We start from the raw sequence: 27,146 nt of genomic DNA on the forward strand, positions 1-27,146 counted from the left end.
TGTTTGAAACAGGCATGATTAACTGCATCTTAGAGAACTCGTCTATCCTGGACTGACTGAAGAATTTCTGCACTTTGCCATGTTCCATTTTTCCATGGAAACAGTGCTCTTCAGTGAGCCTCTCTTTTCAACTCCACCATGTCACTGGTCTACCTGGTCTGGGAGCCTGTCAAGAAAAGGGATCTCTTTTGTCATGAATTCAATGTATTCTGACTCAGAAGATGCAGACTTTGACTCCCACCATTGGTCTTGATTGGGTCAATGCATTTCAGTGAATTTGAAGCATGCATCAGATGCACATGACTTACATCCTAGTTGACTGACTCCCTGCACGCTGAGGATTTCTATCCTGTTCCTGTCCAAAAGTGCCTGAGTTATACATTTTGTGTTCTTGAGAGCACAAACTACACAGCTAACACGTGGAGACTATCATATGGAACTGGCTGATTTTGAACCCCAGCTCACTGATCCTCATTTTTTAAAATTTTTTTAATTTCTGGGAGTCTGTATAGTCCAGACCTGTAATGAAGGAATTGAAGAATAAATCACAAGGTGTGTGTACGTGTGTATGGAGGTGGGTTCCAGACCTCCTGGGCCCACTGTGAGAGCGTCTCAGGCCTGCATCCCTCTGCCTGGGGACCCAGAAGAGCCTGGCAGGTCCCAGAGATGAGCAATCCAGAGACCAGGAGGTTAAGGAAGCATTTATTGAAAACCTGTGATGTATCTCTGGCCCAGACCCAGAGGCAGAGTCAAGCCGAGGCTTCAATCAGTCACAGGAGCCTGGGGGTCTTGGGCCCAACCCCTACTCCTCACCAGTAGACTCAGCTGAGATGGGTTGTATCAAAGTAACTCCTTTGTTTCCTGAATGCCCCTTGGGCTAAGGTCAGGGGTGGAGTGTGTCCTCCTGGCCTATGAGGACATCAGGTCCTGCTCGGTGTGCAGCTCCAGGTCTTTCTCCTCGGGGGCTTTTAGGGGCTTGGGACTGGCCTGCAGGTGGTTAGTGTCCAGGGTGGGAATCTATATCTGTCCCCATGGCCACATGGTCCCCTCCTGCCCCATCAGCACCTTGGGTGGACCCACTATGGGAAAGCCCCTCGCCACAGACCATCCTCTGAGGAGTCCCAGGACCCCCTCCCTTGTCCTCCTGTCCCTTCCGCCATCCCTTCAGTAGCTGTCTCTGTTCCCTGACACCCAGTTCTGGGACTTACCACATCTCCTGGGCCAGCCTCTTCCTCTTGTGTGCTCTGGGCTTGGGCAGGGACTTGCATTCCACGCTTTTCCAGCTCTTCCTTCAGCCTGGACAGGAAGAGGTAGGATGGGGGAAGGAAGAAAGGGAAGGGTGGAGGAGGGACAAGAGGTTTTCAACAGTCAGAGAGACAGAAAGTGGAGAGAGGAGATACATCAGTCACCTTCCTGGTGGGGGTTGCGGGGACAGGGCCTCCACACACACCTCTGCCGCTTCTGCTGCAATTGTTGGCACTTCTGCTGCAGCTGCTGGTGGCTCTGGGCAGCAGCTGCTAGGAGCTCCTCAGCCTTCCTGTGCTCTTCCTGAAACAGCTGCCTGGGGGGTCCAGTAGGGGGTGGTCAGCACCGGCCACTCCCTCCTCCCACCCTCTTCACCTCCACATCTTACACTGTGGCTGCAGCCTCCTGGCTGCGGAGAAAGAGTCCCTCATCGAGGGCGGAGGGGCCCTCAGCCCCACACAGGGAGCACAGCTGATGCTTCACATCTTCCAGTGTTGCCTTGACCAGTTTCTCTGCAGCATGAAGGGGCAGGTGAGCACATGAGGGCACGTGAGGTCAGATATGGGCCATCCACCTTCCCTGGCCTCACCTTCCTTGAGCAGCTGCTCCTTGTTGCTGTCTAGAGCACAAATCTCCCTTGCCAGCCGCTCTGGCCTCTGAGGGGGAAGAAAAGAGGCCTGTCAACACCTCTTGGCTTTCCCCCATGCCTCAAAGAAGGCTATCTGGATCTTGTTTCATACTTGCTCACTATGCCTCACTTGGAACAACTCTGCCCCTCTGTGCACACCAGCCACAGTACAGCCTTAGGGCCATGGCACTGGCCATTTCCTCCCTGTGCACTTCTGTCATCCCACATCTCCGCAGTGCTGCAGTGGGGAGGCTCATGGATTGTTACAACAGATAAACCTGCAAACACTATGAGTCTTGGCTCTTTTCTGGAGGATCAGGTACCAGTTTAGCTCTGCAGCTCCCCCCACTCCCCTCTGTCCTGGCGTGACCTCCTCACTGAGCCCTTCCTTCCTAACACTCACTGTCTATTTTCCTGTTCAGTGCCTAGGGTCCTCCTGGCGGGCAAACACTGATTGCTTATCCTCGTTGTCTCCTTTGTGCCCGTGATGGTTCCAGACACATCCACTGACACTGATGGAAAACTTGACCTTGGCTCATCAGAGATGCCCCTGACCACTGAGCAGCAGGGCCACAAGGAGGTGACAAGGGGCTGGATTTGGGCAATGTTGATCTTAGCACCACCAGGGCTTGCTCGAGGACTGGGTGTGGCAGGTGAGAGGAAGTGACCATTTGGGCCTGGTGCTGCTAGGGTAGATGTGGAAAGGGGAGAAATGGCTTTGAGGGACTCACATGGAAGTCCCAGAGGTCCTTGTGCTGGCCCATCAGCTCCTCCAGCTGTTCCTCGAACGCTAACCTGGGGACCAACCACAGGCATGAGGTGATATGGGATGACATCACCACCTTCACAGCCTGTCCAAGTCTGTGGGTCTTCAGGCACAGACCTTGGGCTGCTTTGCTCATGGTCTCTGCTCCACTGGGAGCATCTTCTCCACCTTGAACCTCTAAGGCTCAGCGTAGCCAGCTCTTCTAACCCTCATCTTTGACATTATGCCCCAACTACCAGCCATCCAAACCCCCTGCCTCAGGTGCTAAGGTTTACCTCAGCTGTCTCTGTTTGTTCTTCTCTTCTTCAATCTGCAAGCTTAGAGCAGAAATTCTCTCCTTGCACTCCTGCAGCACGGTGTGCTTCCTGGGAGAGGTGAGGCAGCCCTCAGCCATGTTTTCTTAAGCCCCAGGAGGGCACTGGGTTGGGGCTTCTGCCTCCCTCTATTGAGGCTATTTTTTTCCCCCTCTACATTAAGGTCCTTCTCTGTAACAAGTGATGGGTAGGGAGTGACGTGAGCATTTGCCCCTTGGAAGTAATGTTGTCAGGTTAAGAGAGATGAGTGTGGACATGGTCAAGTAAGCAAATGCACACACATCTTAGTATCATCTGGTTTTCCCAAAGAACTGAAATCTCAGTGTGCTAGGGCCTGGGGCCTCTGGTAACAAAATGAGCTAAATCAGGAAGTGGAGAAATGCATGGACAAATCGATGGATGGATGAAAAGATAATGGATGGAGAGAGAATGGACAAGTGGTTGGCTCAATGCCAACAGACAAGTGAACAGACAGATGAGTGAACAGACATCCAAGGACTATGACAAAGAGTAAAAGGCAAAGAATAAAAACCAGTTGAAGAAATTTAATTGATAATTTAGCAAATGAACATCTATGCCATTGAGAGAGTTGCCCTTAACACTACTGCCTGCTGTTGGAGCCAAAGGGGAAAGACACTCTTTGGACTCTCCATTGTTTAGAGGGAGAGAATGAGAGCTGTGGATCTCAGACTCACCTTCCTGCCTCTTTCTGCTCTACCAGAATAAAGAGGTAGGGGCAGAGTTAGGCTCAGCTGGAAGCTCTTACCTCTGTGCCTCACTTTCCTTTTCCTGGCAATGCAGCCGGAGGATCCTCAGGGTCTCTGTAGGGAGAGCAACAGGGCCCTATGAGAACCTGTCAAGGTATCAGGTTTTGGCAGGGGAACACGGCCAGATCATGTCAGGTCTGTGGACACTTGATTGAGCTTTAACATTTACTACACGTCTAGTGGAAGCCACAGGCGAGAGGCAAGCTGGGATAGGTTTCAAAAGGCTTCAGCTGCCATAGGGGGAGAGTGGGCCTCTGTGGGCCGGCAAAAGGAACAAGCCTGGAGACGGGAGTGGCAGATACCTTGTTTTTTGCTCAAGATCTCCTTCAGGTGTACTTTCTCTCCATGCACTGGAAAACAGTGACACATTTTGGCATCAGGGACTATGCAACGCACCCTCAGGGATGGGGATTGCTCACGGTCACATGGGAAGTTGGGCACAACCTTGCCCCCAACCCAAATGTGAACCCCTCGAGGTGAGCCCCTCCCTACTCTCTGGTGCCCACATTCCCTGTAAGCACCAAAGGGCCTTCACATTTACAGAGGGTGGCTGTGAGGGCCCTGGAGGATGCCCATGCTTTTACATGGGGAGGAGAGAAAAAAATACAAACACCCATGAAGTCGGGTAAGGGCTGTGAAGAAACACATCAAATAGGAAGGGGCATGTGACCAGATGGTGACAGGGTGCCACCTTTAGATGGGATGACTGGGGAATGCCAGTCATCCTGTCTGGGGACATTCTAACTTAGAACTGTTGATGTGAGGAAAGAGGAACCTGTATTATCTGAGGAAGCATAGGCAGCACCTGGCAAAAGCTCTGAGGTGGGAATGAGGTTGGAGGGTATTTCTTGAACACTTCCACAAGCAGAGAGGAGAGGGGGAGACTGGCAGGACATGAGGCTGGAGAGGGTACAGGACCCTCGGTCATGGCAAGGATGCTTATCATCTGGAATACAGGGTTAGGGGTAGCTTGAGACACTGTGGGGACCTCTGGGTGACCCCCGGCTCTCTTACGCAAGTCCAGTTCCTTCTGCAGGGCCTCACAGATGGTCCGGGCCTCTCCTAGGTCTTCATTGGCTTTCTTTTTGGCTTCACCAGAGAGCAGAAAAACATTGTGTGAGTGCAGCCTCTATTCTCTTGCCAACAGTGACATTTCTCATTTGCCTTCAGGAAAATCTGTAGTGGCCTAGATTTTATACAGTAGGAAACGAGGCTTCCAGAGTCCAGGCTCTCCTTGCCAGGCTCTGCTGATAGCAGGGCTAGGATCATGGGTATATTAACTATGGCAGTTGCATGCTGAAATGCCCTGTACTTAAGGCTCTGCTGCTGCTGTTGTGAATAACCAGTAACTTTGGAACAAGGGACCCTGCATTCTCATTTGGCACTGAGTCCCGCAAACCATGTAGCTGGTACTAGCTGGCAGCCAAGGCCCCTGAACTCACCTTGCTGGGCCTCATTAATCCGGTTAATCAGGACCTCAACTCGGGGCTCTAGGCTTCCCACTGCAGGGAGGAAAGGAGGTTGAGTTGACAGGGCAGGCAGAGGTGGGGTGCTTGCAGCCTTGTGTCTCTGCTGCTTTCACGCAACACAGATCTATTCAGTACCTACTGAAAGCAGGTGCTGTGTGGGGCCCTCACAGGGCTCATGTTCTGGGTGGGTGAGACTGGGAACAGACACAATAAGATACTGAGTGGGGCTGTGGTAACTGTGTTCAAGAGAAATAAAGTAGGGCAAGGGGGGTTAAAGCGCAAAGGAGTGGAAAGCGCTCCTCAGATATGGGAAGGTATCATGAGAGCCCCAAATCAGGTGGTGGGGGGCAGGCCCTGCAGCTCTTTGGGTTGGGGTGGGAGGTAGTCAGTGCAAAGACCCCCTCTGAGGTGGGAACATGGCTGGCAGGAGCCTAGTGAGCAAAGAGGGAGTAGGGGTTGAGGGGAAAGGAAGGGAAGTAAAGGTGGCAACTTCTGGATTTAATGGACTGCAGTGGAGCCAAATGGGTGACCAGCAAGAGGTTTGGGACAGGGTTTTGGGAAAACACTTTGCCTTCCTTACCCTTTTTCCTTCTTTAATTTTGAATCATGGGACCCGATTTTTAGTTTAAGTAATTAAGTTTTAAAAGAAAGAGAAGGTGAAGAGGATTATTTCCCAAGTTTATACATTGTGGGGCTGGAAATTGAACCCACATCTGCTTGGCCCCAAATCTCAGGCTGAGCCTCACACAAAGGAGACACATGACCTTTCTGCAGCTTTTTCACCATTTCCATCAAGTCTTCAATTTTCTGTGAGGATGTGTCCTGCCCTGTGGAGACAAAACCAAACATTTCAGAATCAAGCAGGGCGAGAGGCCAGAGGAAGGATCTGACAGCCCCTGGGCTGAGACTGAGGTAGACTGAGGGCAGGTCTCCAGCCAGAGTGGTAGCCCTGCTCCTTCTCCTAAGGTGAACAGTACACTAGATGAATCAGGCTCCTCCATGGTCAGCTTTTCCCTGCAGGGTAAAATTATACCAGGCAGCCCTTTGTAAAACTCTGGGTGAGGGCAGGGGTATACTCTCACTGCTGAGGCTGTTCAAAGTAAGGTCAAAGCTCCTGATATAATAATTTAAGAAAAAAAATGAAGGTATAAAAACCTGGAACAAGGAGTCAAAAATCACTGTAACTAGCAGATGACATAATCTAGGAAGTTCTTAAGAGAGTTTTCTATAAAACCATAAGGATTAGTAGCAAAATGCCTTAGGATGTTAGTTTAAAAACATATATAAATACAAATAGCTTTCCTATATACAACCAATACTAAACCTGAAATCTCCCCATAAAATATTTCATATTAATTTTTTATAATTATTGGAACCTATTTTTAACACTAAAATTAGTAGATCTAAGAAATTATTTATGGCATTAACATTGTGAAAGGAAAATAAATCTTTTTATAAATATTTGAAAATAAATCAATTCAAAGTTACCCTCTGCTGAGATAGATGCGTATCTGATTTTGTAAAATAAAAATCTGAAAATAAATGAATTCAAAGTCATCTCTCTGCTCACTCAGATAAATGCATATCTGATTGCCTCCTTTGGAAAGGCTAACCACAAACTCAAAATAATGCAACCATTTGTTTTTTATCTACCTATGATCTTGAAGTCAACCTCCCTGCTTCAAGTTGTCTCATCAATGCTTTGAGGTGACCCACCTTTCCAGATCGAACCAATGTTCATCTTACATATGTTGATTCATGTCTCATGTCTCCCTAAAAAGCATATAAACCAACCTGTGCTCTGACTACCTTGCCATCCTGGGCACATGTCATCAGGACCTCCTGAGGCTGTGTCGCAGGCATGCATCCCTAACTTTGGTAAAATAAACTTCCTAAATTGACTGAGACCTGTCTCAGATTTTGGGGTTTCACATTTTGGCAACCACAAAGGGATTCTGAGTAGAGGTGCTCCTGACCTTTGACAAACATTCTACCAGTGCCTGCTAGCAGCTTGGCTATCTTTGTGGCTCAAACTAATTTGACAAGTTGCTGAGGTCTGGAAGTCCCCTATCCAGGGAATCCCTCATTTCCCAAAATTCGTTCGAAGGCCAGAGTTTATTTTCTGAACAACTCTTCTCTTTTTCTGGAGTTTTACTTGCTTTCAACAAGGAAGGCAAGTTTTCCTGCTACCATGAAAACTCATTTCTGGAGTTTGAACTCGCTCCCAACAGGAAAGACAAGTTTGAGGGTTTTTTTTTCCTGCTTCTAAGATGATAGAGACAAGTCTTCAGCCTAAGACCCGTCCCTAGGTAAGTAACTGAATTGGGGTTTGTCTTGGCTAAAGGTAAGATTAACAACCAGCTGCTCTTAATTTTTCCTTACCATTACAGTGTTCAGTAATCATACAAGTTGTGTGATCATTTGTTTGTTACACTTAACCGTTATTTTTTTTGTTGTTTCTTTCTGTTTTTGCTGTTTTGGTCCTTTTCCCATTGGGTTTGGCCAATTCTATCTGACTTGATCAAATCCAAAGGAAAGTTCCAAATTATGTGGAACAAGGCCTCTGAAGTGGCTAAATTCCCATCAGAAAAGTGGTGGTGGGGGAAGAAAAAACGGCCAGTAAAAGTAAAAAAGGGGGAGAAGATTTTTGATTTTGACTACTTAAGTGGTTTCATTTACATAACAAGGCCATCTTTTTGCTAGCCAGGCCAAACTGAAAGAGAAATGATTGTCACCCACACTGCAGTTCCATAGCTGAGGTTCTGTCTTCTTTTTTTCCGTAACAGCCTGGGTTTGGTTCCTAAATCAAGACCTTTCTGGTTTGATACTTGGTACTTCTGAAATAGCAGCTATTCGTCCTAGCTGAAATATGTTGAAGAGATTTAGAAAAAAAATTTGAAAGAAACTCAAAAGCTTAAAAGTCAGCTTAATTAAAAGCTAACATCCAAGATATGTGTGTGTCTCTGTGTGTGTGTGTGTTTAAAAGGCTTTCATGATTTTTCTTTTTTCTCTCTCCTAGGTCCTTGTGTTTTTTGAGCAAAATTTTTTTTTTCTTCTCAGTTGACTGAAGGCTATTTTCTTCATTTAGTTCTGCTGTCTCTCCTTTCTCTTGCACCCTCTGCTGCATGAGGGACCTAAAACAGTTTATAATAGCATGAGGTTCCTTAAAGAAAATGGAGAAGGCATCAGACTCCCATTTGCGGAGAAAACTGCTTTTCCTTATGCATTCCCAAGAGTGTAAACAGACAAATTCATCTCAGCTCTTAAACTGCTTGCTTTTGTACTGTGTTACCTGATATATATATATATATTTTTTTTCTTTTTACTAATTATTGCAACAGAAGCTACTCTTGCGTTTTTAAGGAAGAGTATATTTTAGACACTTAGAAATTTTTTAAAAAAAATGTTTCTTAAGTGCACTGTTAAAGCATCCATGTGGTCTAGCCTCATAATAATTCTCCCTTTTTGGACACCCATGATTCAGTGTGGCCTCTTCCCAGAGCTCAGAGATCCAGTTAAAAGATAGGTGGTCACTATCTAAATAAAACTGGTCTCCTGTGATCCGACCACCTCCCACCAGGCCCCACCTTCAACACTGGGGATTACAATTCAACATGAGATTTGGGTGAGGACACAGATTCAAACCATATCACAGGCCAAGGCCGAGGCATGGTTGAGAAGGCTCAGAGGCACCTGACCAAAGTTTGTCACAATTTTGATCGACATTACCAAATTACCCTCCACTGATGTATACAAGATGCCCAGTTTTTCATTTTTACCAACCACCTGTGTTTCCAAATGTGTTCATCTTTGTCAACCAGATATGCAAAATCAAGGTGTCTCCTTACAAACTCTCTGATAGTAAATATCAAAAGTTTGGGTGCATCTTCTTTTCTAAGACTATGTCCTAAGTAATTCTGATATGGATAATGCGCAAGGTGTTCATCACTATATTGTTTATAATAGTAAAAAACTGGAAGAAGCCTAAATATGTCTTAGGGAATTTGTTAAATAAATTATAGCACATACACAGGATAAATCATTTACAGCCATTAAAAATCATGGATACATGCATAAGGCCAGGCTCAGTAGTTCACATCCATAATCCCAGCACTTTTGGGAGGCTGAGGCAGGAGGACTGCTTGAGCATAGGAGTTCAAGAGCAGCCTGAGCAATGCAGCAAAACCCCATTTCTACAAATAACAAATTTAAAAATATTATCTGGGAGTGGTGACATGCACCTGTGATTGCAGCTACTTAAGAGGCTAAGGTGGGAGAATTGCTTGAGGCCAGGAAGTCAAGGCTGCAGTGAGCAGTGATTGTAACACTGCACTCCCGCCTGAGCAACAGAGCACAATCTTGTCTCAAAAAAAAAAAAAAAAAAAAAAAAAAAAAAAAAAAATCAAGCATAGAGTTTTGTGAAATGCTTATTTTTGAGTTTATGGAGTCCCCTCATTTTGGTCCCACCCGAAATCTTACACAAATCACTGCTCATAAATTTATGAATTAAGTTTTACATTATTCAAGTAATTGGCATGTGTGAAAAAGCATGAAGAAAAAATTGAAACACAAACATTCGTTTTCCCCAGTCATTCCCCTTTATAGTAATAACTGCAGCCAGTTAGATGGAGACTAACAGACCTTTTACTAAAATGTATCTAGTGTCACTGATCCTAGATAACATCCCGACTAAAACTGGAATCTTGTCCTTTAACTTTCTTCTGTAGCTGGTCACTATAGACTGAATGTTTGTGCCCCCATCCATAATTCGTATGTTGAAATCCTAATCCCTTAGTGTGACTGCATTAGGAGGTGGGGCCTTTGGGAGGTGATTAGGTCATGAGAGTAGGGCCCTCAGCAATGGGATTAGTGCCCTTATAAAACCAGAGAGGCCGGCAGCAACTTCCCCCATATGAGGACAAAATGAGAAGACAGAAGTCTACAACCAGGAAGCAGGCCCCCACCAGACGCTGCATTGCACCTTGATCTTGAACTTCTAGCCTCGAAAACTGTGAGAAATAATGGCATTTCTGTTGTAGCAGTTTGAACGAAGGCACAAGCAACGTTGGTTAAACCTTATCTAAATATACTAGGTTATGTGAGGAACATGGAGCTGTGATACTGAAAGGCTACCACAGTGGCGGGCCAGTAGGTGCTTAATGAAAGGGATACGTTTGCGTCTGTCCTGTTTACTTGCTTTGTCCTTCACTGGGGCTTTCACTGTGCCACATCTCACTGTAGGGATGCTTTCTGTGCCAAGCTTGTTTCAGTATTCAAACCTTCATTTTGTAAGAACACGACAGAGCACCTGCCATGATATTCACGCAGGTAGGGCTGGAGGCAGCCACCGTGGCGTTTGTTAATTGCAGCGTTTTAACTCAGGGGGGACACATGAGCTCAGGACAGAGTGACAAGTTGAGTGACAGCAGGAGGGACGTCACCGTACAATTCTCTCCACTTTTGTGTAAGTTTGAAAATTCTCCCAAAACACCCAGAGGTACACAGCGTCCTGAAGTGGAAACGGCCAGGACAGTGTTCTTTCTCTTTGTTGGGCTGCAATTTCGGGACTTCTGTACAACTCTGACCAGCTGCCTTGTCCCTCCCTTCCCAGGGTGAGGTAGGAGCCTCTACGGCAGGTCGGGGTCGGGGAGAAACAAACGGGAGATCTGCGGGGAGTCGGCCTCCCCCGGCTCCCCGGGGCGTCGGGATGCTGGGTGGGGGAACCCACTGTCAAGAACCAGGTTAGTGCGACCGGGAAATCTGGACACTTGCTGGTTCTAGAAAGAGGAGTGTGGAATTAGGAATTCCCTTGGGATTGGGAGCGTCAGGAAAATGTCCTTTTTGTTTTAAGAGGTGTGTATGAAAAGTCTGTGGAACGACAGGATGTCTTTTGACTAATTACCTAAACCAAAATTGGAGCAACCACGATAAAGGTTCAATGCTTTAAGACGAAGTGAGGGGTGTGCGGGCCAGCACTCCCTCATCTTGGCGGAAAGTTTTCTGAAGAAACCCGCTAAGTCTCAGTCAGCACCATCAGGACTGACAGGAAGTAGTCGCCACCCGCGCCCCAACCCTGCCCCGCCTCGGCGAGGTCAGACCCTCACGCACAGTTCCCTGCCTCCCTCCACTACCTTCGGCCTTCTCAGCCCCGTCCATGGCTCCGGCGGTGGGCTCGGCCTTCGACGCCAGGGACCTCCCCGCCATTTCCTCTCAGCTCAGCAGCGCGGGTGGCTTGGGAGGAAGCCTCCAGTGGTGATTGGAGCAACCCCTGCAGGGGGCGGGACTCCAGGCAGCGCGCCTGCGCAATGCACCCCCGCGCGCGCTCTGGATATGTGAAGTAATGTTCGGCCGGCCTGCCTGGCAGCTAGTGCGCATGCGTAAAGGCCCGAGGGTTACAAAGCCCGCGAGGGCCACGTCCGGCCGTCCAGGCTCGCGATTGGCCCGGTTCTGGGTGCTCCCGCGCATGTGTGCTGGCCTCCGAGGGGGGCCGGCCCTGGTTCTGGAGGCCCTCACCACGAGCGACCAGTGCGCGTGTGCCACGCAGCAACTGCCTGTGAAATGTGCGTGTCTCACGGACGACTCCACGAGGCGCCATGGCCCCGGCAACCTCACGGGGTCGCGGCTCTGCTTGGCCACGCCACCGCGGGAGTGCACGGACCCCAGCAAGTGACGCGTCTGTGGCAGCCCCCGCGGGGCCCGCTGTTCCCGCTGGCGCAGAGGAGCGCAGCCTGCCCCTAGGCCGCGTTCCCGTGAGCTCCATGCCCACAGCGGCCCATGCCGGCCACAAGCCCACGGTCCCTTCTGCACGGGCCCTGCCACGCTGGGGCCACCGGGGAGGCCTGGAGGGCACTGGGAGGAGGGAGGAGGAGCCGAGGCTTTCGGGAGAACCAGCCCTTCACCGGCCAGGGGAGGCTGCGATGCACCGTGACTGGTTGTGAAGAACCAACAGAAGAACTTCCCGTGCGGGTGAGTGGGAGACACCAGAACACCCGCCCGTCCTAAATACAAAGCCTCGAATCCCAACCTATAAAAGGTTACCTTAGGGTTTTGGGTTAGGGCTACAGGTTAGAGTTAGGGATAAAGGTTAGAGTTGGGGTAGAGTTAGGGTTTGGGTTAGGGTTTAGGGGTTAGAAGTTCGTTTTAGGGTTGGGGTGGGGTTAGGGTTTGGGGTTAGCGTTAGGGATGGGGAAGGATTAGGGGTAGGGTTAGGGTTGGTCGAGGGTTGGGGTAGGGGTAGCATTTAGGGTCAGGGTTTAATCGTTAGGGTCAGGGTTTAATGGTTAGGATCAGGGTTTTAGGGTTGGGGTTAGGATGTTAGGGTTAGGGTTTGGGGTTAGGGTTTCGAGGATAGAAGATTAGGGTCAGGGTTAGGGGTTAGGGTTTGGGTGTTAGGCTAAGGATTGTTAGGGTTAGAGGTTAGTGTTTTAGAGTAGGTGTTAGGGTTAGGTGTTGGTTTTGGGGTTAGGGTTAGGGGTTACGGTTTAGGGTAAGGGGTTAGGTTTAAAGGTTAGGGTTAGTGTTAGGAGTTACAGTTGGGTTAAGGCTTAGTGTAGGGGTAGGGCTAGGTTAGTGCTTAAGTTTAGCGTTGTTATGGTTAGGTTTAGCTTCAGGGGTTAGGGGTTAGGGGTAGCAGTAGGGTTAGGGGTTAGGGTTTGTGGTTTCAGTTTAGCTTAGGGTTTTAGGGGTAGGGGTTGGGTTCAAGTTTGGGTTCGGGGGTTAGGTTTATGGTAGCATTAGGATTCGGGCTCGGGCTGCAGCTAGAGTTTAGGGTTAGGGGTAGGGGTTGAGGTTATGGGTTGAGGTTAGGGTTAGGGTTCAGGTGTTGGGTCATGGGTTAGGGTTGGATTTAAGGGTAAGGGGTCAGGTTAGGCGGGGCGGGCTGGGGGCCAGATGTCGCCCCTGAGCCCAGCCAGGCCTAGGGCCGTAGCAGCCCCAGGGTGCTGAGGGCGCCGCCCAGTACGAGACAGAAGCGGGGGCTGCGCGTGGGTCCAGCGCCCAAAGTCCATGCCCGGTAGGGTTAGAATTAGGGGTTAGGGGTTTGTGTTGGGGTTGGGTTAGGGTTGGGGCTTAGAGGTTAACGTTAGTGTTGGGGCCTGGGCTCAGGTTTGTGGGTTAGGTTTAGGGTTTAGGCTTAAGGTTTCGGATTAGGGGTTTAGTGCTTTTCCTTGGGATTGGAGTATCGGTTAGGGTTAGGGTTTAGGTTTAGGGGTTAGTGTTAGGATTAAGGGTTCATGTTTGACATTAGGTGTTAGGGTGAGGGGTTAGGATTAAGGGTCAGCATTAGGGTCAGGGGTTAGTGGTAGGGGTTGCACTTAGGGTTTTGGTTAGGGTTCCTGGAGAATTGGTTTTCTTGCTTGAGAGTGTTTCTGGGCCGTGAGGTGTACTCTTCTGGGCACCTATCGTTTTCCCCTCACTTCCCTGCAAATCCTTAAGTCCTTTGGTCCATTTCATTGCTTCTTTTGGGGAGGGTCAGATTCCTCAGGATCTCGGGGCAGAACCAGCCTGAGGTCGCCTCCCTGCCCATGGGTCACCACAGCCCCAGGGCAGGTGGGGGAGCCGGGGTGGCTTGTGTTCCTGGTCTTGGCACCTCCCTTTGGGCAGCTCTGGAGCGTGGCTGGGCCGTTGGTACAGGAGCCACAGGCCGCTGCCTTTTTGACTGAGGGTACCCTAACATCCTGGAAGGGGTGGGGCAGGGCCCATGATCCCCTCTAGGTGGGAGGTAGGAGGCTGAGGGGGCGTGGGCAGGATGGTGGATGGCAGGTCCAGAGGGACAGCCTGCAGTTCCTGCACAAACTGGGGCTCCAAGACTGTGGGCAAGGGAGGAAGGGGGAGCCCAGGTCAGAGGAGCCTGGGGATCGGCGCGGGCTGGGGGCCAGATGTCGCCCCTGAGCCCAGCCAGGCCTAGGGCCGTAGCAGCCCCAGGGTGCTGAGGGCGCCGCCCAGTACGAGACAGAAGTGGGGGCCGCGCGTGGGTCCAGCGCCCAAAGTCCACGCCCGGTAGGTGTAGTTGCCCAGGCCGGTCCTTTTGCCTCCAGGAACCCAGACCTCATCGTCCTCCAAGGTCGCCTTCCCCGGGTCCCGCGGCCCTTCTTCAGCCTGAACTTGCTGCCAGGCCCGCTGCCGCCCTCACGGCCGTTCCGGCCGCAGCCACGCGCAGCGAGGAGCCCGCGGCACCATAGCGCCGGGCCGGCCTTACACGCACCCTCAAGGCCCCTATCAAGCCCCCGCGGAGCCCTCCGCGGCTGCCCTTGGCTGCACCGCTGACTCAGAGGAAAGCGGCCGCCGGTAGCAGAGCCAAGCACGTCGCGGGTGCCTAGTTCATCTTCATGGGGCCAAGCCTGCAGGAAGAGCGGGAAAGGGCCCTCGGTTTCCATGGAGATCGGGTGCCCAGGGGCGGAGGCCTCAGGGCTGGAGAGCAGAGGAACCCTCGGCTTTTGTGGGATCAGGGTGCCCTCAGCATCTTGGAGGCCCACGCAGGCCTAGGGGGGTGCGGTTTAACCTCTAGCATCAAGGACTTAGGCCTGGGGGAGGCGCTGGGAAGTGGCAGGTGAGGCAGGAGGGTTCTGCAGCTGAAGGTTGTGTACCTGGATTGGGGGCGTAGAAGCGGGGATGGAGCCCCGCGGTGGGAGTGTCCAGGCCTCGGGGGGCGTCCAGGCCCTGGATGCGGGGAGGTAGGCCTGGGGGAGGACCGCCATGCTCCTGGGCTCTGCACGCGTTGCTAGGATGTCGGGGGGCAGCATGAGGGGAGGGGTGTTGTGTTTGGAGTACCTGTTAGCGGGGACCAAGTGCTGGCTCAGATCAGGGTCTGCAGCGCAGGCCAGCAGTGCCTGGGCCTGGTGCCCACCTTTGGGGCCAGAGCCTGGGTGCGGGCCTTGCGGGTGTTGCGGCAGACAAGCGGCTGCTGACACCATAGGGACCCCGCCCCAGCAGGCCAGTACCCCAGGGACGGTCCCTCCCGGGCAAGCCCCGTGCTCCATGCAGTCCCTGGCCGCCTGGTTCAGCAGCTGGCGGGGGATAGGACAGGGTAGAGTCGCGGGGCCGCCTCTGGACGCGGCCACCTGGGCGACGACTGCATCCCCTCCCTCGCTTCCGGCTCTGTACCCGCCTCTGTACCCGCCTCAGTCTCCCGGCCTTACCCGCCACAGGCCTCAGTTGGAACCGGGCGCCACAGTATCCTCCCCAGGGGCCGCGGCTGAGCGAGAAGGAGCGGGCGGGCGGCGGCGCAGACCCTCAGCCGGAGCGCGGAGCCGAGGCGCCTGGGTTTTGCGCGAGGCCTCCGCCCTGGGATTGGGGCGGGCAGTCGCGGAGGCGCATCCGGGTGAGCCGTGGGAGGTGAAAAGGACGTCCCCATTCCCCATCCTCGCGGCCTCCCGTCCTCCATCACCAGTCCCCTCCGTCTCCTGCATCACAAAGTCCGGGCTCCGCCGTCCCCCGTGACCCCCGCATCTGGCCCCGTTCCACCCGCCCCGCTTCTTTCCCCTTCACACCCTGGTCTCCACCTGGGCCCATCCGCCTGTGAGTCCCGGTGCCCGGGGATGAGGGCCGAGGTCCTGAGAGGAGAGGGTCCCTGTGCCGGCCCCACGGAGGCCCGAGCCCACCCCGCGGTCCCTACCCTGGCAGGTGCGGCTTCTCCCCTTGTTGTCAGCTGCGGGACTGGGCAGGGACCGTCTCAATCTTCGACCTTGTTTCAGGGAGGATGGGGTCGACTCTCACGATCCCCAAAGGCCTGCCCCGGCCCCTCCTGGGCCAGCTGCCTCCCTCCTGTGGGTTCTGATGCCACCTGGGCCCACGGCGTCTTCCCAGCCCAGGGCGGCCGCGCCTCCGGTGAGTTTCAACTGAGCCTGGCTCCGGGTGCAGCGCCCGCGTGGGACCTCTGCTGTCCCGTGTAGGGTTGCCCTGCAAATATGTGATGAATAAGTAAATAAATACTTTCTGTCTTCTAACTTGCCGGATATTAGAAGGAAACCAAGCTGTGCTTCTCATTTATAGCTACCGTTAAGGACTGAACAGAAGCTTAGCTTTCTGGGTGAGAGGGACAACAGTGTTTTTAGAACCTCTGGAAAGAACATGTATTTGAAAGTGACTGACAGGTCTTCTGGCCCTAGGGGGCCGCCTGAGCAGGTCCACCCAGCTTCCCTCCAAGACAGAAAATAAATTAACAAGGAGAACAGGAAGGGCCCCGGGAGACTCCAGACCGGACCGGGGGTGCTGCCCATCAGGCAGGAGGGGATGTGGGATGTGGAGGTGGAAATGGGGGTCATCATAGACCTGTACACTCTGGTCAAGTCCCCCTTTCCGGTCACACAAAGAACAGCCAGCAGTGAGCTGCTTACTCTAAGGAGTCAAGGGGGTTCTTGGGCAACCGCTGGTGCTGGAGCCAGCAGTGGACAGCGCCACAGCCAGACCTTGCTTATTTTTGGCTCATGAGGAAAGTCTGTGACTGTTCCCTCCCCTGGTCCTGGGAGGGGATGTGTGACTTCCACTCAAGACAGTGATGCGGCTGGAGGGTGGGGTCGTCCCGGGCACACAGTGGGGCTGCTCTGCACTACTGGGTGTCTCACCTCTCGCCCCTGTTTTAAGTAGGTACTCCCTAGACTTGCAGCTAGATGTGTACCTTAGACTTAAAGGATGGTAGAATTTCTCTACAAGAACAAAAAGTAGCTTTAGGAAATATAAAAGAAAAAGTCATTCATAGCTTGGCATGATGGCTTATGCCTGTAATCCTAGCACTTTGGGAGGCCAAGTCGGGCAGATCACCTAAGGCCAGGAGTTTGAGACCAGACTGGCCAAAATGGTGAAACCCCGTCTCTACCAAAATTACAAAAATTAGCAAGTCGTGGTGGCACGTGCCTGTACACAGGAGGCTGAGGCACGAGAATCACTCAAACCCTGGAGGTGGAGGTTGCAGTGAGCTGAGATTGCACCACTGCACTCCAGCCTAGGTGGCAGAGCAAGACTTCATCTCCAAAAAAAAAAAAAGCCATTCACCACAGTCAACAATGTAAGAGACCTTTATGGAGAACATCAAAAAGTTATTAAAGAATATAAAAGAAAATCTGCATAAATGGAGCATGAACAGGATATTACAAAGGTGAGAATTCATCACAAATTGAGCCATAAATTTAATGAAATTACAATCAAAATCTTGGCATAATTTTTAAAAGGCTGTTATGAGCTGAACTGTGTTTCCCTCAAATTCATGCATTGAAGTTCCAACCCCTAGTACCTGCATTTGGAAATAGGACCTTAAAGATGTGTCTAAAGTTAAATGAGGTGAGGTGAGCTTGATGTCCTTAACAAGAGGAGCGTAGGACCCAGACACCAATTGAGGCACAGCCCTGTGAAGACAGGGAGAAGACAGTGTCTACAAGCCAAGAAGAGAGGCTGCAGAAGAAACTAACCCTGCCAAACTGTGAGAAAACAAATTTCTGTTGTTTAAGCCACCCTGTCTCTGGCACTTTGTTATGGTAGTAACAAAATAGTGCAGAACCCAAACGTTTGTAAACTCTATATGGAAAAATAAAGGCCTAAAATAACTATTAATAAAATAATTTTGAAAAAGAAGATCAAAGAAGAGCAACTCACCATGTCATATTAAGACATTGTAGAAAGCAATAGTAATAAAACAACCCAGTCTTGGCAAGGATTAGACAGAGACCAACATGAGAACAAGGATACCATTAAGAAACTTCTGTAGGAACCGGTCCATGTCTACAGGAATAAAACAAGATTGAGAATTTTGGTAGAGAATGGGAAACTAAAAGGACTAAAAGGAAAGTCTGGAATCAAAAAATACATTTTAAAACACAGAAGATTAGGCATGGCTAGAGAGAGAATTAGTAACTTGGAAGATCAGAAAATAATTCAGAAAAAAAAAGAGTGTGGAGAATAGGATGTTAGGAGGCAGAGGATACACTATAAAAAAGCCTGACGTGCCATGTAATATTAGAACCAATGGAAGAAGAGGAAGAATGAAGTAGATGTAATATTCAAAGTAGTAATCACCAATAATTTCCAAAAACTGATGAAAGGAATTAAATCATTAATTCTAGAAGCGTTACAAACTCCAAGTGCAATAAATACAAAAAGAAGCATACCTAAGTAAGACAGCTGTAAACCAAACAACTTCCAGAAGCAGGGGAAACTCAAATTACCTACAAAAGAGTAAAAGTAAGACTGGCAGCTGACTTCTCAACAGAAAGCAGAAATGCAGTTTGTCAAGTCCCTTTTCCAGCATCACAGAGATGTGGGCAAAATAACTGGCCTCCATAGCAGCTGTTCATCTGAGAGGGTCAGGGGAGTGGCCATGAGAGGGGGCTTCCTGTGAACTCCAGGCCCAGCTTCTCCTACGGGAGGCTCCCAGCTGCCATGGCTGGGACCCAGCAGTGCTGAGGTCCAGGTCTGGTGTCTCTGCCCCTCCCCTGCTCATGGAGATGCTTGCCTATGGCCACTCTATGCTCTTGGCAACTCTGACTCTGGGTGATATGGGCGAGGGTGGGGCTTGCTGACTGCCCTGGTGGGAGTGGGCTGTGGCTGCCTTGGGAGGTCACCAGTGTCTGTGAGCACAGGGAAGGGAAGAGGGATTGGGCAGCCCTCTCTCCTGCAGCTGGTGTTCTAAACGTGCAGGGCCTGGAGGAGTTTGGCCAGGGCCTCCCTGATGTTGCAGTTCTCCAGGCAGTAGATGATGGGTTTGAGCTGAGGGATCCTAACCAAGTAGACCCCCGACACCAGCTTGATGAGGTCAGAGGAGCCGCCACTCCAGGTGGGAGACATGGGTGGGGAAGGCCTTTGGCTGCTGGACCTTCCTGGAATTCTTAGCAACCTGGCCAGGATAAGGGTGTAGGAGACTGTGGTTGCCTGCAGGAAAGCCACAAGGATCACCTGGGCTGCCTGAGTCCAGCATTTCCATGGCAGTGGTGCGGGAGCAAGAGAGCCACAGTAGTGGGGGTGAGATATCACAGAAGTGGTTGAGGACTTGGGGGCTGCAGAGCCTCAGGCTGGAGTTGAGAGCCATGGACATAAAGGAGGCCGGGAAGCCACAGAGCCAGGTGCTCAGGGCCAGGTGCATGCAGAGCCTGGAGTCCATAATGGACTGGGTAGTGCAGCAGGTGGCAGATGACTGGGGGCAGGTCACAGTCCATGGTGGTCAGGAGGAAGCCCTCAGAGGAGCTAAGTGAGAGGAAGAGGAGCAGCCAGGTGGGGTGCCCCAAGAAGGAGTGAGATGGTCCTCGCTGGTACCAGGAGGCCGGCCAGCAGCTTCGGGATGGTGACCAAGGTGTACAGGGTCTCCAGCACCGAGAGGTTGGCCAGGAAGAGGTACGTGGATGTGTGCAGGTGGTGGCTGGCTCCAATGGTCCCCACATGGATGATGAGGAGTGACCAAATAGCAGCCCTTAAAGATGGCGCCACTCTGGGAAGCCCAGAAAGACCACCTCTGTCACCAGAGTATTGCTGGAATTGTACATGGCCCTCCTGGTGAGGGAGGTCACTGCTGAGCACACTGGAACAGTGGAGAGACTTGGGTGTGGTGTGTGATGGCCTCAGAGCCCTGCTCCACTGGTGAGAGCTAGGTAACAGCACTGTAACCCCTCCTGGGATCTTAGGGCAGGGGCTCAGGCTCACAGGCAGGGAGGGTGATCGTCCCACCATGCACCTTTGGGACCTGCCGCTGTACTTACCTGTCATCCCCACCTCTCAGCACGACATGCACGCTTCCCCAGAGCTAACACCTGGCCAAGGGGCCTTGGGACCTGTGCATACTCATATGATCAGGTATACCCCCCTTACACCTATACGCCCTGAGATGCATAATCTTCCCTGCCCCAACACAGGTACATGGCCAGGTGCACACAATACACACCCAGTGCACGTCCCTCCCCAGACGCACACACACCCTGGTGCACACACATGCACCCAGGTGCACACCCCCAGATGTACACACACAGCGCAAGGGAAGACCCATTCTTCCTGATGTGCTATCTCAGGGGCTATGTGCCCTGCAGCCCTTCCTGGAGCTCAACCCTGCTGGCCCCCAGGGGCCAGGGGCACCCTATAGGGTGAACAAAGCTTCCAGGGGTTTTGCAGAGGTGAGGGAGACTTCTCCCCACGTTTTAGGCCCTGACATCTTTATCTTGTATTTTCTGAGCCAGCAAAGGGGTGGACAAGGGAAGGGTGGGAGCCATCCACTCAGAGCCTCCAATGGGTCTGTGTGGCATGGGGTTTTGTTTCCCGGACCTGCCTGCATTTGGGTGTCTGAGGGCAGGTGGGGGGTGGAGGGTGAGCTGGGACAGTGGTGGGAGAAGGAGCTCCGCAGGCCCGCACAGCAGCTCCTCTGGGAGGTCCCTCCCCTCTCTGGGGAGATGAGCCCCAGACCCCTACCTCGCACTGTGCCTCTGGGTCTGTCTGCGCCCGGACAGTGGCGGGGTCCCCATGGATAAGTGAAATTCCCCAGTGACCCTTGACCCAGCCTTCTACCATCCCCTCCTCACCGGTGCTCTGAGGACTGTCCCCAGCCCGCCAGCGCCCCGGGCGACGTGGAACCACCAGCGAGGCAGCTCGAGGCTCAGTGCCGTGGCCCTGGGTGCAGTCCTCGCAGCCTTCCCCAGGCCTTTGCGTGGAGACCAAGGTCACGACGGGACCTACCTCCCTCGCAGGTGCGTCTCCCCCAGCCCCGTCTCTACCCGCCCCCGCTGGTGTTTCTTATTTGCTCCTTTGTGACCTTGCCCTCCTCACCCTGTATCTGCTCCCCATGCTGGAAGTCTCTCATTGCAAATTGTCGCTCTGGTGGGACTCCCAGAGCGATTTGTAAGGTGCTCTGCAGGCCCATGGAGGGACCCGCCGAGCTGGGAGGCCTCCCCACACTCTGCTCAGTGGCAAATAGGGCTTTCCACGCAACCTTCCGTCCCGGTGACCTGACCCTGGCGACGCCAACCCGGGACAGGTCGCAGACTCAAGGCCCTTCCCTTGAGGTTGGGGGCTGCTGAATGCTACCCAGCAGCTGCCTTCGGAACACCCATTTCATTTTCTTTCTTTTTCGATGCATGGCATTTATTCATCTATTTATAAAATAATACAAAGAGCACATAAACCCCTCAGCACAGGACATAGACAATTACCAAGCGATGAGCTTAGCTCCTCCCCTCTCCCACTCTCAGAGGTACCATTCCTTGGGATTCTCTGGCGGCTTTCTTGAAAGCACGTTGATGACCTGAAATACAGGCGGAGCTTTGCTGGGATTCAAGCTTCATAACCCAGAGCGCTGGGCTGTGCGCTGTCCTCTAGGTCTTGCTCTTTGGTGTCAAGGCTCTCCCTCTTCTCAGCAGCTGCACTCCGCTCACTTGGACACCTGTGTAATATTCCGTGGTGTGACTACACCCCAAGTCATAACACATTCTTTGTTCACCGACACCTGGAACGATCCCCAGTCCTCTGTCATTGCGAATGGCACTGGGTGACGTTCCTGTGCCAGGTTCCTGGTTGTCGTGTGTGAATATTTCTCTTGTAATCCACCCGTAAGAATGGGAGTGCTGAGGTCAAACTTTACTCAAAACTTCCTAAGAAAATACCAAATTCTTTTCCCTATGTGGCTTCACAGCTCCTGTGGATCTCCCACCCTCTCCAGCAGGTGGTGTCGTGGAATTCTCAGTCTTGGCCACTTTAGTGGGTAAGAAGCAGCGTCTCATTGTGTTGGTGACTCGTATGTTCCTGCTTGTCCCACAGGTTTGGTATCAATGCGCGTTTCTGCTTCTGTGTGTCTTTTCCACATTGCTCCCAATGGTGTCATCTTTTAGTAAGTGATTTGTAGGGATTCTTTAGCCCTTTCTAAATTTCTTTGTGGAGGCAAAGTTTACACAGTAATGTGCTTAGTGTTGAGGTGATGGGTTTTGATAAATGTGTGTGTGCCTGGAAACCAGGATATTTGCCTGGAAGAGCGGCTCAGCCTCTCCATGGGCTCCTTGTGCTATGGTCTGGGGGCCAGTTAGGGAGGGATGCAGTGAGGGGCCTAAGGGTGGGGCATCCCTGTGGGGTGTGAATCCCTGTGGGGACCCCCAGTGCCTGGGATGGGGTCCATGAGTGCCTGGGTCAGTGTCCATCAGGGCCTGGGTCAGGGCCCATCAGGGTCTGGGTCAGGGTCCATCAGGGTCTAGGTCAGGGTCCTTTGGGGTCTTGGTTGGCGTCCATCGAGGTCTGGGTCGGGGTCTATAGGTGTCTGTGTCAGCGTCCATCGGGGTCTGGGTCAGCGTCCATCGAGGTCTGGGTCGGGGTCTATAGGTGTCTGCGTCAGCGTCCATCGGGGTCTGGGTCAGCGTCCATCGAGGTCTGGGTCGGTGTCTATAGGTGTCTGCGTCAGCGTCCGTCGGGGTCTGGGTCAGGCTCCATTGGGGCTGTGAGCTCAGATTCCAGCCTCCCTTACCCACTGGCTCCCAACAGAGCCGGGGGCCAGCCGTCCATGGAGACTGGGTCATGGGTGGGCAGTGGGTGACCCAGCAGCTTGGTTTTTGTTTGGCAACATTCTTGGCCACCTGAGTCCTATATCCTGTTTTCCTGTTTCTCCTCTCTCCCCACCCCGTTTTAAAGTGAATCTGTTTGTGTGTAGTGTGGTTGGGCTTTTCCTGCTTATCTGCACCGTATGTGCCTCTGGTAAGCTCTCCATGCATCCTCCACTTAACCTCAAGGTGAAGCTCAGCCAGTTTGATAAACAAGCTGCGTAATTTTGTGAACGCATTTGGGCCAGGAATGGCTGGCGACGAAGCACCACAGAGCTGAGCTTGAGGCATGGCGGGTGGTGTGTGTGGAGGGCTCCTCCAGCCCTGGGCCATGGCAGCCTCTGAGGCTGGCCAGCTAGTAGATGCTATGAGGGGAAGCAGCTCTGCCCACCCTGCCACTCCCCAAGGAGGTCCCTGGACCAAGAACCCTGCAGGATGGACTTGGGAGGGCAGCCCCCAGCCTCGGCCCCCACCCTCACCCTGCACTGCTCGTCCACTGCGTCTCCTGCCTCTGCGCCTGGGCTGCCCAGACCCTCTGTGCCTTTCCCTCCCCAGCCGGCTCAGTGCCTATGTGAGGCCAGCAGAAATGTGCACTTTTGTCCTGAAAAGACTATGGGAGGCAGCAGAGCTCTTCAGAGTGTGGGCTCTGGGACAGGGGCTGGAATTCAAATTCCAGACCCACCCTTGCTTTGTGACCTTGGACCTGTGGATTGGGAGGGGTCAGGAGTCTCTGCGGTGCAGCCCCTGTGCTGGTCCCCCATGGACGAGCTCGCTCCGGGGCTTTGGGTGTCCGTCGGGGGTGGCGTGAAGCTGTGCACCAGGAGGTTTTGGGTCAGATCTTAGCGAGGTCAGACCCAGTGTGGCCAAAGCCCTCACCTTTGCACAGCCGCCATCCTTGATGCTGCCATCTCCCTGGTGATCTAGGCCTCTCACTGCCCACGGCTCCTGTGACTTGTGACCACCAGCTTCCTCTAAAAGCTGCCATTCAGCAGCCGTGGGGCTTGAGGTGCACATCTGTCTCTTCTGGTCTCAGGTTCCCTCTCGAAAGATGCAGCCAGCGTTGCCTTATCTGATAGAATCTGAGGCGGAATCTGCAGCGGAGACCTTGAGTTCTCGTCATTTAGGTATGTGGAGCACCCTGTGCTCTGCTGCCGAGTGTGGAGCCGGAGAGCTTCATGCCCTATACACAGAGGTGCCCACGGACAGCCTGGCATGCAGGCCCTGCAGAGATGCTCTCACACAGCCCATATGCCCCCCACACCTGCCGTAAGTGCAGAATCGCATCCCCTACCCCACACTTGGCTTCACTCACAGGGCACCCAGGTACCTGCATCAGAACTATACCCATCCCCACCCAGACACATGTGTCCCCAGCACAGGCCCCCATGCAGACAGAGGCTCCCAGCAGGCAGACAAAAACACGCACACAGCAGATCCAGACCCGGCACACAGACATCCATGCAGACATGCTGCCCCTGCCCAGGAGACAGGTAGGCATCACTCACCCCAGCCTCTGGGGCACCGTGCTTCCCACAGAAACGAGTGGATAAACAAGGCCATGAAACAGGGACAAATGTGAAACCACAGACATGCTGCCCCTCCTCATGGCCGCCTGCTTCAGGGAAGCTTGTTGACCAGCCCACCCCAGACAGCTCGCTGCCCGATGTAGTTATAGGCACAGGCATGTGCAGATGTGCTGTGGTGCAACTGCCAGGGCCGAGCAGGCCTCCTCCCTGTTCTTCAGAGGGTAGGAGTCAGGGTGTGGGGGAAGCCTACCTGCCTGGGCAGGTCCACGCAGGTCCTGTACCCTTGATGCAGGGAATGTGGCCATGTACTGGGCAGCCTGGGAGCTGAGGCCCGTCTGGACAAAGCCAGAGTCAACTGTCCTCCACCCTCACTGACACTTATCTCAGAAGAACTCACAGAAGAGAGAAGCTGTTCAGATGGGGCTTCTCTCAGAGGGCTGGGGATGGGCGAGGGAGCAGAGGCTCTTCCCACCTGTCCTGGGGGTGGCGCACACATGTCCCTCTCACCTGCCCAAGGGACCTGCCTCCCCTGTGACCAGGCCCATCAGCCAGAGTGGCTGGAATCGGAACTTGAGGCGGAAGGGAAACCTGCCCACTGGCCCCGCCCCAGCTGCCTCTGTGGGACAGGGCAGGTGTGATCTGGCCTGAGCAGGATGTGGGGCACTGACGGACATACCTGCACACCCCAGCAGCAGCCAGAGGAACAGAGGGGGACCAGGAAGAACCCACCTGGGGATCCTTGCATGCCTCCCAACCCCTACATCCCAGAGCAGAGGGCGCCGGTCCCCCAGGGCCTCCCACAGGAGGGCTCCGCCTGCCCACTCAGAGCAGAGGGTGCCAGTCCCCCAGGGCCTCCCACAGGTGGACTCCGCCTGCCTGCTCAGAGCATTTGGGGCTAAGATTGGAGTTTGACTCATTGTCTGTCCCTCACCTCCTGATCTCTGGCCAGGCCAATGTGAGGGGCACAGGGTTAATTGAGGAAACCTTTTCATGGGCTGTTAAGGCAAAGGCACCTGAACCCTCTGCCCTCGTCACCTAGACCCGTGAGGACCATGGCCCTGGGACAGAGCCCTCTCCCTGGACACCAAGGTCCTCTGACTGCTCCCCGCCTGGTTGGCTGAGCCTGGCTGATGCTCCACAGAGGGGCGGTCCAGGCTGGACAGCTCAAGCTGGCAGAGGGCAGTGGGAGGTGAGGAGAAGGTGTCCAGGACCCACTGTGAGGGGTCTTTGGTCCCTGCCTTCTGTGTGTGCTTGGAGAAGGGACTTTGTTGGCCCTGGGGACAGCAGATCAGTCCATACAGCCTGGCCTGGGGTCCTGATCCACGCAGGCCACAGACCTCCAGGGCTGCTGGAGGCAGATGTATTGGTCTGTGTTCTCGTGCCCCAAAGCCACATTCATAAATGTCACATCTATTCACATTCAGTCATGTCTGCGGGTCCTTCCTGGGTCTCTGCACTGGCTCCCGACCCAGCAGTGGACGGATGAGTTTTTGCCTGGGGGATCAGGTGTTGGAGGGGGACAGACAACAGCTAATGGCGGTCAACTCTGCCACACGTGGGGGTGGAGCATGGCATGGAGAGGCAGGCACGAAAAGGAGTGGGATCAGGGCCACTGCTTGGACAGAAGACCCAAGGCCAGGTTCCACCCTGGAGGGGTCAGAGAAAAGAGTGCTGGGAAAGGGGACGGTTCCTGCAGAGGCGAAGGTGGGCATGGGCCCTGTGTGGTGGGGGACCCAGCAGTGGGCAGGAAGGGCTGAGCTCAGCGGTGGGGGGCAGCACACAGGCCTGTGGTGGGTCCTTGACTGTCACCGACTGAGCGGCTGCGGGGTGGTGAGCAGAGTGGGGACTGATATGACTTTGTTTTCATGGATCCCCCTCGACCTGTGGACGCTGGAGGAGCATACGTGGGGCAGGGCCCAGTTGGGGGCAGCCCTTGCGGCTGAAATCATGCAGACCCTGCCGGGGTGCAGTCCGATGGATTTGCTGATGGATCGGATGTGGGTGTGGAACAGAGAAAAGCGGAAGGCTCTGGGGTCAGCGTGGTTTTGGGGGCTGGGGGAAGTCGGAAGTAAGGTTTTGGGGTGCAAGTTCAGAGATGGAGGAACAGTTGGGCAGAGGCGTGGACACAGGCGTGTGGAGCAGGGGCCAGGGCTGGAGGTGGGCATTGGGTGCGTCGGGACGGAGCCGGGGCTCCAAAGGCCGGCGCTGTGGGCTGGGGGAGAGCGGAGGCTGGGTGTCCATCGGTGAAGGTGCCATTCTCATCTCCTCTAGTTTTGTGCCGGGGGCAGCCCGGGAGCTTCACTGGGTCTGTGTCCGCCGCGCAGCCCCGCTCCGCCCTGCGGTGCCCACCAGGAGGCTCTGCCGGGGCGGCCAGGACCCCTGAGGGCACGAACACCGCAGACTCGCGGCTCTGGCCCTGCCCAGTCCCGCCAGCCCTGCCCTGGCGCAGCCGCTTCTCCCGGGGCAGCTTTCGGGGCGACCACCCACCCACAGGCAGAGCCCCCCGCCTGGAGGCCCCGGGCTGAGGCCTGTGCACGCGCCGGAGGCTCTTCCTGGACGCAGCGCACAGCGTGGCGGCGCCGCCCACCCAGCCCTGCAGCCCCACCGCGCCCCCTGCCTCGGGCGGGTGCGGACTCCAGGTCCCGCCCGTTTCTCGGGGTCTCTCCCAGGGCTCCGGGTCCGCCTCACTGAGAGCCCAAGACAGGGGCGTCACCGCCTCAGCGACCCCCACCCCCTCCCCGCCCCGGGGACCCCGCCCCGCGCAGCGCCCGCATCCCCGCTCCCCCCGGGCAGCCTCCTGGCTGTGTCCGTGCTCGTTTGGGGTCCCATCCACGCGGTCCCCTCCCTCCCACGCCGGGCTGGCAGGGAGGAGCCCACGCCCACCGCGGCCCCCGGACGCCCCCACTCCTCAGCACCGCCCAGGGAGAACCCGCGGCCGCCTGGCT

General features: G+C 53.8%; 2 protein-coding genes across 7 annotated transcripts; both read right to left on the reverse strand.

Moving 5' to 3' along the window:
* Positions 1–686: 686 nt before the first annotated feature.
* On the reverse strand, positions 687–15,478 carry SYCE1 (synaptonemal complex central element protein 1). Of its 6 annotated transcripts, none has more exons than XM_065521684.2 (13): positions 15,326–15,478; positions 5,954–6,016; positions 5,163–5,222; positions 4,735–4,809; positions 4,023–4,070; positions 3,720–3,774; positions 2,915–3,004; positions 2,605–2,668; positions 1,835–1,901; positions 1,634–1,757; positions 1,451–1,561; positions 1,209–1,296; positions 687–987 (listed from the first exon to the last, which is right to left on the reverse strand). In XM_065521684.2, the coding sequence occupies exons 2-13, from the start codon at positions 5,979–5,981 to the stop codon at positions 910–912; spliced, it is 888 nt and encodes a 295-aa protein (XP_065377756.1). In that variant the 5' UTR covers positions 5,982–6,016; positions 15,326–15,478; the 3' UTR covers positions 687–909. The 6 variants fall into 6 exon arrangements, with proteins under 6 accessions (XP_065377756.1, XP_065377753.1, XP_073859246.1 ...); XM_065521681.2 differs by lacking the exon at positions 15,326–15,478 and adding an exon at positions 11,321–11,418; XM_074003145.1 differs by lacking the exon at positions 4,023–4,070.
* On the reverse strand, positions 13,956–14,511 carry LOC102134292 (shadow of prion protein). Its single transcript, XM_045361799.3, is given in 2 exon segments — positions 13,956–14,255; positions 14,257–14,511. Coding segments are annotated over 2 exon segments (420 nt in total). The 3' UTR covers positions 13,956–14,090.
* Positions 15,479–27,146: the final 11,668 nt, after the last annotated feature.

This window comes from Macaca fascicularis, chromosome 9, assembly GCF_037993035.2.
Source record: "Macaca fascicularis isolate 582-1 chromosome 9, T2T-MFA8v1.1".
Classification (NCBI taxonomy): Eukaryota; Metazoa; Chordata; class Mammalia; order Primates; family Cercopithecidae; genus Macaca; species Macaca fascicularis.